Source organism: Euprymna scolopes, chromosome 39, assembly GCF_053919585.1.
Source record: "Euprymna scolopes isolate OS-2025 chromosome 39, ASM5391958v1, whole genome shotgun sequence".
NCBI lineage: Eukaryota > Metazoa > Mollusca > Cephalopoda > Sepiida > Sepiolidae > Euprymna > Euprymna scolopes.
In genome coordinates, this window is record NC_136520.1 from 72746091 (window position 1) to 72762284 (window position 16194).

Consider the following 16194-nt stretch of genomic DNA (forward strand, 5'->3'; position numbering starts at 1 on the left):
TGTACTAACGCTAATATATACACACATAAATAATCCAAATATAATGAATTATCAATCCTTATCTCAAAAATTCAGACACTCATCTAGCTGAAACCACTATCAATAGTTTCCCGCACTCTTTATTTTTGCCTAAACCTAAACATAGATTCCATGAACAAAGTTTCTTTCTTAGAACTGCATGCCTGTGAATCTCTCTTCCGTTTCCCTGCTTTCCAGCTGACTATAATATGGTCATCTTCAAGTCCAAAGTAAACAAGTTCTTGATGAGCCATCCCCCATAAGTAATCTAATATATACACACATACTAACGATTACTATGATATTGTTCCACTGACTACCGTACACTCATTAACCCTTATCCCTGAGTGGCCTTCAGTGACTCCAAAGTAAAAAAAAAAAAAAAGTATGCATGAAGGAGAGGGGGGGGGGAGAAACCGACGTTGGCCGGGATTGAATGAGACTCAAACGTCCCACCCTCCCATACTTTCACTGTCATCAAAATCGGTGAAATTGACCATTTTGCAATCAATTCCATTGATTGCCTGCTCTCGTTAGAGACACACCCTAAGATGAGAACTGAACTGTGGAGAAAGTCAATTTTTTTTTCAGCCATGCTTCTCTTGCTTGTTAAGCAGAAACCTTAATCTCTTGGACTTACCGATTTAATAGGCAGTATCGTGTGCATTCCACAAGTTTTGTGTCGCCTGTAAACCACACAGTGCCATTTCTGGGGATATCTTTCACATTATAGCAGCCTTGGTACCAGACGGAGGATAATGATGAGGAGGATGAAGAGGAGCGGGGTGAGCTGACATCTGTAAAAGAAATGAGAATAATAAGGAAAGGTCAGGACTTTCTTCTTAGGAATCTTTTTCTGTGGGGTGGGGGAAGTCAACACAACAAAACAATTACAAGCCAAGTGGTCGAGGTGAAGAGGGTTGTTAGGATGTTGTTGGGTGAGACAAAGCTGGGATGACAATTTCGGCAAGAGGATGGGACTGGTGGGGGTGGGGTGGATGCTGGCCTTTCTGAAAAGAAAGACCAGTTTCTTTTGAAGACAGTCCAACAATCGGATGATGGGTAAAGAGGAAATCTTGTTTTGAATAAGAAAAAAAAAAAAAAAAAAATTAAAAAAAAAAAAAAAAAATGAAAAATAAAAATAGGAGGAACTCTTAAAAGAGAAGGAACCATGACATTTTGGTCAGTTTTGGTAATTGGTCGCAATTTCCTGATTACAATACGACTGACGACTTTAATGAAGAACTAAGTTGACATATCATCTTGGATTCTCGAGGGAATCGGTGAAAATAAGAGGGTAAATAGAAGAGCCCAAGTATCGGCAAATTACTGCAAGATTGCCAGGCAGATAAACATGTATATATCTTTTTTATCTATATCTATCTATATATAAAAAAGCGAAAATGTATGTATGTATGTATGTATGATGTTCACTTCTTGAGTATGTCCGCAAAAGGCTTTTTTTCGCCATGATTCTTAGTCGGCTTGCTCCTTCTTAAAACTTTTTATATCGCGTGTAAATCATAATAACTATGACTTAACAACGGGGGTCGCTTGTGTATTTAATTTGCCCGACTTTTACCAGCTCGCCGTGTCTTCGAAAAGTGAATAATCTGGCTTGCAGCGCAAAATTAGGATAGACATCACGTCACTTCCTTACACCTGTTTATTTCGCTTTATAAACCTTCACTTAACGCGCTTATCAATTCCTCTCCACTCATGGCCGAGATGGTTAGGTGTCCAGCCTTTTTTTCCCCCCTTTCGTTTCGACCTTCGCGGCAAGGCTTCGGGGTTCAATCCTACCTTCCTACTCAAACATTTTTTTTCCTTTCTGTTACCTGAGCAACGTTTTTTTAACACACACACACACACACCTCCAAATACCCGGGCAACACCGGGTACCCCCACTAGTATATATAAAAGGCAAAATGTGTTAGTTTGTATTTTTTGTATATCCGGCAAAGGCTTTTGAGGTGGAAGGGGGGGGGCGCTCACGGTTTCTTAGAACTTTTTATATACTACCTAGATTATAATATCTACGATTCACAAAACGAGGTCATGTGTATCTTTTATTTGGGCGATTTTTACACACTATTTTCGCAAGATTTTTTTTTACTCTCCACATGTCTATTTGGCTTTTCCATATAACACTAGACTGAATCCGTAGCAAATGAAACTCCATGACACTTGTGCCGGGAGGTCCAGAAAAAGCAATCAGCTTTGATCAATGCGGGCAAAACCTGTCATATCAGACAATTGCTATTCATTTGGACACTCCCCTCTTATGGGGAGTTGGTTTTCCCCAACATCTTGAGGAAACTGGCTTGCAGCCAAAGTTGATTTCATTCCCCTAAGGCGTGATGTTTGACCTCGTTAAGTTTATGCACCTGTCACTTGACTTTTTAATAATTTAATTTCAACCATTCTCAATTCCGCTGCCCTCGTAGTGTCATGGTAAGTTATCAGGCTAATGACCTCAAGGCTATGGGTTTGAGCCTACCTACCTACTAAAACTTTTTTTTTTTTATATATACATCTCCAAACACCCGAGCAATGCCGGGCACCCATGCTAGTCAAAGTTAAGTTGTATGCATGTATATTGTGGCATCACAATTAAAGGGTGGATCTAAGAGCCAAACTAATCACAGACTTGAAATCAGCACCTTCAAATCTTATATATGTCAGAAGTTCTTGAAGCTATTTTAAAACTCCTCATTCAAAAATGAAAATATGTAAAAAAAAAAAATAAATAAAAAATCATCAATTTGATGTCTATTTTACATGCCAGCATGTGTTTGACAGCTTTAAGAACTTGACTTCAAGACTAAACAATCTCTGGCCAGGTTTTTATTCATCCTTCTTTATTTCATTTATTAGTCCGTTTTCAAGATTTCCATGGTTCTACATCTAAATTCTAACCCAAGCATTCTCACCTATTCCTTCAACAGAACACTTCATGTCATAAAATTAACATTTTTTAATCATCTACAAGATCAAAGTGTAGTATCTGTTCTTCAGATGCTACACTTCTATTTCTTGTTCTCTTTCGGTGGAGGAGAAATCCTTCACGACTGAGACAATTTTTATTTTTGTACCTTTTCTCCACGTTAAAAAACGACCCTGGTGTCTAACTCTGTCCGTGGGGAGGCATAGTAAATAGGTACATTATGGAGATGATTAAAAAATATTTTAATTTTATGACATGAATTATGATGTAAATGTTCAAAAATATTTTATGACATGAATTATGTAAATGATTAAAAAATATTTGTTAATTTTATGACATGAATTATGATGTAGATGATTAAAACATATTTATTCATTTTATGACATGAATTATGATGTAGATGATGAAAAAATATTCATTAATTTTATGACATGAATTATGATGTAGATGATTGAAACAGCAAGCGACATATTTATATACTAGTGGAGATCAAATGCAATTTGAAAGACGCCATTTGCTCATTTAAAAGAAAATATCTTTATAAATAACGTCATTCTATTACAGTGGTTCCCAACATTTTTTTTTTTTTTTACAGTCGTTCCCAACCTTTTTCTTTTCTTTTAATTATTTATTTACCCTTTATGACCTAAATTATGACATAGATGAATAAAAAAATTATTTATTGCTAATTTTAGTTAGTTTAAAATGGCAATGATACTATGATTGTCTTCAAACTAGAAAAATTATGAAGTCCAATAGTTAAACTATCACTGAAAATTTTTGCATTTCATAAAGTTACCTTGATTATTATCCATAGTGCTTGAAAATGTTTACGACAATAAACGAAATCCTCCACTCTCCGAGACAGAGCACACTGAATGTAAGCAATGGACAGTTGCAATCTGGAGGTATCTAACATCTACTCAGATACTGAACTAATACGCACAAGGCGTGTTTGAATCAATTCCCACTTTATTCATGCCGTTATATTCATTTATTTACAACTGAACGAATTAGTTCAATCAGGTCATAAAGGATTAAAACTTATTCAAAATTAAAAGTATGTACAAAATAATAACATCAGTTTAATGTCTATTTCACATGCTGGCATGTGTTGGACAGCTTTAAGAAACTAACCAATCTTTAAACAGGTTTTGATTTATCTCTCCTTATTTCAAGTCCATTTTTAATACTTCCTCCCATGCTTTTTAGTGCATGTATACTAGTGTTGGGACGATTAATCAGAATCTGGAATTTGGAACACAAACATCAGATCTTATCAAGATCGTTGGAAAAATGGTTGGGCCACTCTACCGCTCCAGAAGATATCTCACTGCTAATGTAATCCTGTATTTGTATAAGAGCCAGGTACGCCCTAAAATGGAGTGCTGTTGCTAACTCTGGGTAGGGGTTGTTTGGCCCACCCTACCCAGCCTTCATAGAGTACAAAACAAGCTACAAAACCTAGGTGATACCCTGTTCTCTTCACTGCAACCTCTTTTCTCACAGAAGAGACGTTGCAAGCCCGTCTCGTTATTTTCATGGCAAATGCTCGACTGAACTCCAATCCATGGTCTCCCCCACAAAAACATTCAACAAGCTAAAACCACTATATATGATTTCCCCCACTAACTGTGCCTAGATCTAAATGCACTGTGGAACACTGTTCCACTAGCCTGCTTCCTGGTTGAATACAACATAGTAGCCTTCAAATCCAATGTAAACAAATTCTTGTTAAGCCATCCCCATAAATAATCAAATTCTAATCAATTTATACCATTAACGATTACTACACTACCAACTTATATTCATTAACCTTTATCCGCCAGTGGTATTACCTAGAAGGTCTATTCTCCCAGGCCTTGCCACCCGCCTTACGGGTGGGGCAAGTTAATTGCTTGCTGATTGATGCGCCCCAACTAGGGAATGCCGACAAGGATGCTCAGGCAATTTTTTGCTAGGCCAGTATGCCGCTCGTTTAGGGACGCTGGCTTGAACACCCCCACCTTTCAACCTTGTGTCACATCTTGGGCAACAAGTAAATATCTACACGTTATTTTGAAGAATCTCTGCTAGCCTTTGTACTAAATGCTATTATGTTAAGTATTAGTTCCTATTTCCTTGCCTCCCCACGAGGGCAGAGTTAGACACAAGGTCGGTTTTTAATGTGGTGAAAATCCAGCTCACCATAAAGAGGCACTCTGGATAGGAACAAAAATAAAAGTTATCTTGGTCTAGAAGGATTTCTCCTCCATTGACTGAAGACAGAAAAGGTGAAGTGTAGCATCAGAACAGGTACTACACTTTGTTCCTGATCAAAAGGCCAAGGAGTCATTGCTATTATGAATGCACATTTCAAGTTGGACATTTTTTTTTCTTTTAAAGAGGGGGGGGGTATACAAAATTCTAGTACATGATGGAAGGATCCATGGGCTAAAAAAGTTGAAAATCAATAACTTAATAATTTTATCTGTCGAATAAAATGGCTGTTGATCAAAATATCAGCAATTCAAAGATGTAAAAAAAAAAAAAAAAAAAAAAAAAAAAATTAATCTAACAGAACGCGGGCGCACGTATAATGGCTATATGCAAATACTAAGCTGTGTGCAAAATGACGTCACGGCAAAAAAAAAAAAAGGATTATAAAAAGTAAAGAGAACACGTTAGTGACGTGAGTAACGTCACGGCCATAACAAGAAGTCATGTGTGGCAAGAGAATGAGGAGGAAATAAATGTTACAAAAAAAAAAAAAAAATATTCGAGTTATGACTTGCCATATATTCCTTGCGACGTACTCTGCTACAATGTGTGTGTAGATGTATACGCATGGAAAAGTGTACTTCGTTAAAACAGGATTGTGGAATTGGTAGATGTAAGGTTTAACTTAAAAGATTAAACAAAAAACAATTATGACTTCGATTCCTTATTTTAAATATTTTTCAAATATTTAGACTTGTACTGAATTTTCAAAGATGAAAAATCTGTCTGGCATTCTGACTGATAGTCTATCCATTTCATTAACACTTATCTTTGAGTAGCTTTTAGCCTTGATAAGTGGTAAAGAAAAAAAGAAGGTTATAAGACGAAGACATCGGATGAGATTGTTAACCGTTTTCTTGGGAGCGGGGGGGGGGGTTATGTACATGTTGCATGTGCAAGTCATTAATTTGATGCACCAATAATGGTATTTCATGATACAAGTTGCACCAGGATGTCGTTATGTTGCAATCTTATGGAGCCATAAAAATTGTTGAAATTATTGCGGACACAAACTTTGAAATCCTATCTTTTGTTCAAGCATTCTATGGAGAGTGAAAAAAAAATAAAATAAAACAAAAAAAAAAAAGGAAAAAAAAGTAAAAGAGAAAAAAAAGTAAAAAAAAGAAAAAAAAGTAAAAAAAGAAAAAAAAGTAAAAAAAGAAAAAAAAGTAAAAAAAGAAAAAAAAGTAAAAAAAGAAAAAAAAGTAAAAAAAGAAAAAAAAGTAAAAAAAGAAAAAAAAGTAAAAAAAGAAAAAAAAGTAAAAAAAGTAAAAAAAGTAAAAAAAGAAAAAAAAGTAAAAAAAGAAAAAGTAAAAAAAGAAAAAGTAAAGAAAAAGTAAAAAAAGAAAAAGTAAAAAAAGAAAAAGTAAAAAAAGAAAAAGTAAAAAAGAAAAAGTAAAAAAGAAAAAGTAAAAAAGAAAAAGTAAAAAAGAAAAAGTAAAAAAAAAGTAAAGAAAAAAGTAAAAAAGAAAAAAAAGTAAAAAAGAAAAAAAGAAAAAAAAGTAAAAAAGAAAAAAGTAAAAAAGAAAAAAGTAAAAAAGAAAAAAGTAAAAAAGAAAAAAGTAAAAAAGAAAAAAAGTAAAAAAAGAAAAAAAAAAGTAAAAAAAGAAAAAAAAAAGAAAAAAAAGAAAAAAAAAGTAAAAAAAAGTAAAAAAGAAAAAAAAAAGAAAAAGAACAACGAAAGATAAATTAAAAATGAAAAGAAGTTGAAAATATCATAGAAAAAAATTAACTTTCTGGAATTTTGTTTATTATACGATTACCTCTACCGAAACGGTGGTCCAGTGGTTAATGACACGCACTGACTGGACATATGCATTTATAACCTGAAAGTTTTATCTCTCTGTTACAGATATTGACGGTGTGAGACTGGGTGCCTCAAGTTCGAATTCAGTTCATTCCACAAAAATCACTTTCACTTAGGATGTTGTGCACCCTCTGGTAAGTATCCAATGTCTTTCTAGAGACAAATTCAGACTAGAAAAAATATCAGGGAAACCAATGCCAACAACAAAATTTTGGATTCATATATGATATGAAGATTAGGGCTGTGACAACAGCATATTCTTTTCATTGTTAACTCTTGAGTGTGTATCCGTTGATATCTTATGTTTTTTTTTTTTATAGACTAATGTAGTTCTCGGTTGTCTAACCGTGTCGGATATATACTCGAGAGTCAAAGCAATGAAAAGAATATGCTGTTGTCACAACGCTAATGATGATTACTTCTGCCAAGGAGGTTATGTTTTTGATGGAGTTTGTTTGTCACCATGTTTGTGTACAACCTAGCGTCCATGCTGCTTGACCAATCATTACTAAACTGGATAAAAATAAGCCATAAGGCTGATTTAGAACTGGCTTAATTTCTAGAGTCACGGTAAAGGTGAAGGTCACACTTTTGGTGATAATTAGAGCGATGACAACAGCATATTCTTTTCATTGTTTTGACTCTCGAGTATATATTCGACACAGACAATCAACTGAGAACCACATCACTCTGAACGTATATACTATTCACTGGACAAAGCGGGGGAGGGCAGAGCGGTAGCTCTAGATATATCTAAGGCTTTTGACGGGGTATAGCATGAGGGTCTCCTCAGGAAAATTAGATCATACGGTATCATTGGTAGAATACTTAACATTATTAAATCCTTCTTAGATAAGAGAAAAATCCAGGTTGTCCTTAACGGTCGTACATCTAAACAATATGATATAAATGCGGGGGTGCCCCAGGGTTCTATCCTTGGACCTCTATTGTTCCTGATATTCATAAATGACCTCCGACAAAATTGCCTCTGAGATGGGTATATATACTCATGACACTACACTCTATAGCAGGCACAACAGGAAGACGAATGAACACATTTCTAAAGAAATGGCAGAAACACTAGAGGAAGACCTCCAATCTGTGGTGGAATGGGGACAAAAGTGGTTGGTTGCGTTCAATGCTGCCAAGACTAAACTAGTTTCATTCAATAATTACAAGAAACCTTCTCTACCACCTATAGCAATGACCAACGACTCTTTATCTGAGAGTACATCTTTCAAACTCCTTGGCCTAACGTTCACAGGAAACATGAGTTGGAACAATTACATTGAAGGCATTGCCAGGGCCGCTGCAAGAAAGGTGGGCTCTCTCTACCATGCTAGAAAACTACTAACACCCGAAAGTATCCTGTACCTCTATAAGGCCACCATTCGCCCATGTATGGAGTATTGCTGTCACATCTGGGCTGGTGCATCTGCTACTAGTCTCTCGCTCCTTGACAAGGTTCAAAAGAGAGTCGCAAACCTGATAGGCCCTGAACTGGCATCTAAGCTTCAGCCTCTGTCCCATCGACGAAATGTTGCATCCCTCTGCCTTTTCTACAAGTATTTTAGTGGTGAATGCTCTGACGAACTGCAATCACTTGTGCCCCCATGACGTGAGCACCCTCGACAAACCCGACAGGCTGCTAAATCCCACCCCCACACTGTAGAGATCCCTAGATGTAAAAGATCTTTTTACTCCAATAGTTTCTTCCCCAGAAACGCTAGACTCTGGAATTCCATTCCAGGTCCCTGCATCCCCAACAGTACTGACGTGCAGAAGTTCAAGTTTAATGTGAACTGACATCTTGCTGCCCAAATCCTTACATAGTACCCCAGTAGTTGTTGCCCCTGATAGTAGCCCCCTACACCAAAGTGGCAATTTGCCTTGTTTGGGGTGGGGTGAAAATGTAATAAAAAAAAAAAAAAAAAACTACATAAAAACATATGATATCAATGGATACACACTCGAGAATCAAAACAAAAAAGAATATACTGTTGTCATAGCCCTAGCGATAAAAATCAATAAAGAGAAAGAAAAATTAAGACTTAAATATGATAAAACCAATTCACTTCTCAACAATCGTACAAAATTGGAACCTACAACCCCTACCCTTCATAGCAGAAGAAAGGCAAAGTCCGGATGCATAATTTTTTTTGAACTCCGCTTTCCAATTTCACAGTTCACACCAGTAAACGTTAATCTACTTGAATTCTATTCCATCTAACCCCCACCATTCCCAGACAGAATATTTACTGTTACAATTTTAAATAAATAATTCTTGAATTGAAAGCCATGTTTAATTTCAGATGAGTTTCCGATGGGTAGCTATTCTGTACAAGTCCTGAAGATGAAGAATTTTCAATGGGTAGCTGTTCTGTACAGGTCCTAGACATGATAATTTTGCAGGCAAAGGGCAAAAGATCTTTCTCGTGCTGACACAAAAAAATTATATGCTGAAATGCTAAAAGATTCAATATTTTTATGGAGCAATTCTTGTTTTTGATTGGTTGCTAGCAGGATGTGGCTTAATTTGATTTGTCAGTTTCTATTGATAGTGCCTATAAATAGAACCTTCCAATTTTCTGTGATCATACCCTCCAATTATATAAAAAATATTGTTGCAATATTTTTTATATAATTGGAGGGTATGATCACAGAAACGATTGTTGACAAAATCCCAATCAAAATTTGTTTTATTTATTTAAAGAATATTTAATTGACAATGACCATTATTTTAAAGGAATGTTATTTTTCTTATTAATAATATAGACTAGGTACATGCAAAAATGGTGTTAGTTTATAGGGAGTATGGTTATAAAAGTGGCTTCTTTTCATTTTTTTTTTTTTTTTTTTTACTCGCGTTCATCCCTAACAATGAATATCACCACTTAAGGAGCTCCTATTTGGGACCATGCATAGGAAATATTAAGATGTTAGTTTACATTACATTTAAACTTCTGCATATCAGTACAGTCAGGGAAGCAAGTAGCAGGAAGGGAATTCCAAAGTCTAGCTGTTCAAGAGAAAAACCTATTTCATAATCATAATTTTTTTTATTAGTTTCTGATTAATTTTTGATTGTGTTTGAAAGATAGAAGCCCAAAATTAATCAATAAAAGGAAAAAGAATATACTTTTTGCATGTGAAAAAAAAAAAGAAAAAAAAAAAATCAACTTAATTTGAAATAATTGTAAAAATCCCACCTATGATATAAATCTCACCTGTCTGTAAAAATGTATGTATGTTTGTATGTCTGCCTGAAACTTTCGACAGAGGCGCCGGATTTTCACAAGATCGGTATTGTTTTGAAGCTCAACCCTTCAATATCGAAAACTTGGCCAAAAACAGTAATTTCTTCACCTTCAACTGGGTACTTTTCTACGGAAAGGGGTTGTTTTTTTTTTGCTGATATTTTCGAAAATCATCGCCTCTTTTCGAACTTCCGGTTTAGTGATGGGCACAGCAAAGATGTCACTTTTTTTTTTTTTACGTTCTTTTCCTCCTTCGCGGTATGGGTTTCAGCCTATCTACTACCACTTTTTTTTTTTTTGCTCAACACACACATTCAAACACCCGGGCAATGCTGGGCACCCAGGCTAGTAAAATGTAAATATTAGTTTTCTGAAACTATTTAGAAGATGCTTAGTAAATTGAAGTTATAAGATACTGAATTTTTTTAAAAAAAAAGTACTTTTTACTAAAAATTGCATAATTATCAAAGTAAGTATACACTATTCTCGATTGTCTCCCTTGATAAAATAAAAAAGTGAGTTTATTAATATAAAAAGCATCCGTTAATTAAAAATAAATTTCTTGTAATAAAGAAATGATTTAATTTGGATATTCTTGAATGTACATAAGATTTTATTAAAAAAAAAATTAAAAAAAAAAAAAAAAAGATTTCTATTTAACTTGGTAGCAGTTTTTAAATCTTAAATTATTGATTGTTTTACCAATGTTTTTCCTAAAAATTTATAACTTATGTAATATTTTGTTCAAAACTTGTTTTTCAGTACAATCTGTCACCCATTCAGCTGACCTTAAATTGCTTAAACCAGAAAAAAGTGAGTTTGCCAAAATAAATAAATGGAAATAAATAAATAAAAAGTTTAAAAAAACAAAACAATCTAAACTTATCCTCTCTTTCTGATTGTTATATCTCTCTTCAACCATGGGTTAAACAGTATTAGTATTTGACAATTTAGGCCAAAAGTAAACACCTTATACAGCCTAACATCACAAGTGCATTTGAGAAGTTTTACTACCACACAAGCTGAAAGGCCAGACATATAAAATCAACAGTAGGTCATTTGATATGATAGGGACATGTTCAAAATGAATGTTTCTGTGTTTAGAGCACAATTGAAGCATGATTTTTTTTTTTTTTTTTTTTTTTTTTTTTTTTTACATAGGCATCACCACATTATCAAGGCCCAGAGGCCACTCAAGGATAAAGGGTTAAAGAGTGTACAGTAGAAATTGGACAATATAGTAATCATTAGTAATGAAAATTTAGTAAATTTGATAACTTATATGGAATGGCTCATCAAGAACTTATTTACTTTAGACTTGAACACAACTATATTGTAGTCAGCCGGAAAGCAGGAAAACGGAAGACAATTCCACAGGCGTGCAGTTCTAAGAAAGAAGCTTTGTTCATGGAATCTACGTTTAGGTTTAGGCACAGATAAAGAGTGGGGGGAATTATTGATAGTGTTTACAGCTAGACGAGTGTTTCTTGTGAAAGTTTGGCGAGGGGGGACCATAGATTGAAGCTCAGTCGAACATGATGCTTGACTTCTGCATTTTAAACTTAAATTCAAACCATTATATAAAAAATCTATTATATAAAAGGCAAAAAATGTGTGCTAGTCTGTGTGTGCATATGTGTGAGTGTGTGTCTGTGTGTGTGTGTGTGCGCCAAAAACTTTCGACACATGCAACGAACACTGACAAAATCATTATCGTCAGAAAGATCGATCTCTCGGACGACAACTATACAAAAATTGGCTAAAAAATTTAATTCTTGACTATCAACTGGGCCGTTTTTTTACAAGGAGGGGTCAGTTTTTGTGTTGACATTTTTGCAAGTCAGTCATGCCTAGTGATCTCAAAGTAGTTTAAAAGACATTTCAAAGGCCCGTGACGTCGTAAAGTTGCCGTGGGCGAGACAGCTAACACGTTTGCTTTTTTTTGCATCCCCTTTTCCTCCTTTTCATGTTATTCAGGCCTGACTACTGCAGCTAATTTTTTTTTTTTTTTTTTTTGCGCTCACACGGGCACTCACGGATATTTAATTTATTTTTTAGGGGGTTGGTTGCTCAATAGCCTTATTATACCACCTCTTGACACCCAGGCAACACTGGGTAGCCATGCTAGTAATTTTATAAAATCAACAGTAGGTTCTCTACAGTGCAATGTACACTACAATATATTGTGAACTAAGTTACTGTGATAGGCATGTAAGTTTCCTCCCAGAGCAGGTAATCAATTGATTTGATTGAAAAATGGGCGATTTCACCGACTTTGATGACAGTGTGAAACATTTATTGATCATCATTCAATCCCGGGTAATATCAGGTCTCTCTGGTAGTTATCTATTAGATAAATCTCAAACGTCCGTGTGTCTGTGTGTTGATATGTCTGCTAAAAACTTCTCATTCGCATCATTAGAAAAAATGTAAAGAAATTGGAAAAATTGTACATTATTTCATGTAGAAATTATTATACAGTTTGAAGTGGGGGGGGGGGGGGTCAGATAAAAACCTTGCTTTCGACGTGGTTTGCAAATCACGCATTTACTAACCGTCGTTAAGTTCTTCCATTTTAAATAGCTAAATTTGTGGCATTATGAGATCTGTATCCCTTTGGGCTCATTGATAAAAGCATTCACTAACTTGAATTATGCGAATTCGCGCCCGGCATTCATTGTTTTTTTTTTTTTTTTTTTTTTGCTTATAAAATTTTGATTTCGCTTCTTGCTGATGACATCCAAGTCTTGTTTTTTTTTTTTTTATTATTTTTTTTTACGACCGGGCAATGCCCCCTCCCTCGTTGTCATAATTGGAAATGACTCAAGACCCCCCCACTCCTTTCACAAACACATCAGTTTGTTTAAAAAAAAAAAAAAAAAAAAAAAAAAGAAATTCTCACCATTCACTAATAAGAGCCAATCTCACGATACACAGGAGATTACATCGGCTGAAACGTTGTGATAACAACTAAGATGAGAACAGTAATTCGAACAAATAATACATATTAGCAATCCTCATCTAAAAAAAAAAAAAAAAAAAAAATCAAACATTATAAAAATATTTTGAGATAATACTAAAGTGCTGACGATGGAACCTTACTAGTTTTAACAGCTCCAGAAATTTATGAAATTATGAGAGGCATTCTAAAAGTAATGCGTCCTTTTTTTTTTTTTAAATTTTATTTATCCGAATCTCGATAAGGGTTAATGAGTGTACTAATGAGAACCAATGAGAAAATAATATCATTAATAGTAGGAAATTGGTAAATTGGTTACTTAAGAGGATAGATCATCAAGAATTTGTTTACGTTGGACTTGAAGCCGACAAAACACGTTCATCATTGAATAAAGACCTGCTTTTATCTTTTCTCTTGATTTAGCATTAGAAAATATGCATTACTAGAAAAATAATTCAATGAAGGCATACACGTTATTTTAAAAACATCGTTTTTTTTTGGGGGGGGGGTTCAATGAAATGAATTGGACGCCTTTAAATTCTTTTAAATATTTTCGATTTTTTCTTTCAAAGTTCAAGTTCAATGATAATAATGCTGAAAGCACTGGAATCTTGAGTTTTTTTCCCCCCACCTAAATCCCAGGCATAGTATTATATTAGTGTACCGGGACAACGCCAGATAATTCTGATTGATTATTATTAATAATATTAAAAGAAAATGCTTTAATAGAAAGGAATGTTACAAAAATGTCGGTTCGGAATTTTAACTGACAATTTTTAGATAAACAAAATATGGACAAATTTGACACAGGTAATTTGGATTATTTTTTTATATGGGTGGTGACATAATGAGATAGAAATATTTATCTTTACATCTTTCAAACTCCTTGTAGTTTTTAGTTGAGAGTCGAAAGAGATTGTCTCCATGTCCGGGAGCTAGGGGACGTGAGATTAACCAGATGTAGCCGTTGCAAACTCCAGTACGTGAAATAAACATTTATACATAAAAGAGTTTGCGTTTTGAGGTTCCTATTTACTTGTCTCCCCACGCGGACAGAGTTAGACACAAAGTCGATTTTTAATATGGGGAAAATCCAGCTCCCCAAAAAGGGGCACTCCGAATAGGAACAAAAAATAAAAATTGTCTCAGTCTGGAGAGTAGACAATACACTGTGGTTGTGTTATCGGCAGCTCCAGTAACTCTCGCTTCTCCTTTTTTGTCCCTCAGTCCTCATTTCCAATGAGTGATTTTTCTGACAAAAGGTGAAGAAAAAGCTGCTTTCCAGGTCAGTAATACTTTGTGAACAGTAGCCGAGATGTCAGAAATTCTTCTGTTTCTATGTCTATCCTTGTGGCCACGTCACTAGTAAGAGTGCTGGAGGTAAATGTTTCATCTGGGCTGACGTTACCCGCCTGATAGTCAGGAACCCAAACCTTGGTTAACAACTAAGGAGGCTGTCCTATCAGCAGGGGTAAAGTACTGGGGCTGCTGTATTGCCATTTGGTGAATGGATTCTGGACCATGCAGTAGTTTCTGGTGGGGCCTCTCGATGCCATACTAGTGAGTAATTGTTACGGCTTTACCTTATCATGTGCTACAAAAAAAAATATTCCTCTCTTTCTCTCTCTTACTTTCCCTCTCTGTCCTACTCTAACCAAGTCTGTCGACCTGTTCCACAAACCCCAAAAACTCAACATGAAATATTTCAAAAAACACGAATAAACCTAGAACCCCATCCTCCAAAGTAGATCCCTACTACCATGTCTCCTTCTCCAATATCAGGGGTCTACGTTCCAACCTTCCAGAGATTGAAATCCAATTACAGGAAATGAAACCGGACTTACTCTTTCTAAGCAAAACTGGCATAGGGCCGACCACTTCCCTAGATGAGTTCATAATAAAAGGATACTCTAACTTAACATCTAAATCTGACCCCCAAGATCGTTATGGACATACACGGAATATGCGCCTACATTAAAGATGGCTTCCCGTGTGGTAGGGATATTTTCAGGGAAGACCCTAATTTACCTTATATGTGCTTCCGGGTTGCACTTGCTTACACCACCGTGTTTATATTTGCCCTCTATCGCCCACACAACAGCAGAGTTACTATCCTTAAGAGTATATCTGAGAAAATTGACGTCATCCTGTCTACTCATCCTTCGGCTACCATTCACATTTGCAGTGACTTCAATGTCCATAATGTGGAATGGCTGACCCACTCAAATAAGAAAGATGATGAGGGGAGGTTCTGTCATGATTTTCCCATTGCCTATGACCTCACTCAGATTGTTCATGAACCCACCAGTGTGCCCGATACTACTGGTCAGTATGCAAGCCTTCTAGACCTTTTTCTCACAACTTCCCCTGAGCTATGTTCATGTTCCGTTCTATCTCCCCTGGGATCCTCCAATCACTCAGCTGTATCAGTTAAGATAAAAATGAAATACACTAAGTCTTCAGATGTACCTCTCCACCGAACTGTATACCGATACTCTATGGCGGACTGGGATAGCTCTCATTCATATTCATATCTGATTTACCTCTGCATTCCATGTTTAAAAAGGATGTATCCTCTATAATGTCAGACCTGACCGAATGGTTAATTGTAGGCATAGACCGATTCATACCATCCAAAAAATTCCAACAAAAGCCTAACAGTCAGCCATGGTTCCCCCCAGAATGTGCTGCTGCCATTGCGCACAGAAATCATTTTTTCCATAGCTACCAATGTAATAGATGTACTGAGACTAAAGCTGCTTTCAGGAACGCCAGCAACCACTGTAAAAGAGTAATAAAAAATGCAAGAGAGCGATATGCTCAGTCCGTTAAATCCAAAGTAGCTGAGCAGCGGCTTGGTTCCCACCAGTTTTGGCAAATAGCAAACAGGATCCTGAACAGATGCGTGCGTTCTATCCCAACCATCATTAATGGACCCGAGGTTATC

At 35.6% G+C, this 16194-nt stretch overlaps 1 protein-coding gene across 1 annotated transcript in view; it reads right to left on the reverse strand.

Moving 5' to 3' along the window:
- LOC145263864 (polycystin-1-like protein 1) overlaps positions 1 to 16194 on the reverse strand; it is an 842774-nt gene that overhangs the window by 695608 nt on the left and 130972 nt on the right. Inside the window, exon 2 of the mRNA XM_080120938.1 lies at positions 659 to 815. Within this exon, the coding sequence (XP_079977064.1) occupies positions 659 to 815 (157 nt within the window). The remainder of the gene's footprint in view (positions 1 to 658; positions 816 to 16194) is intronic.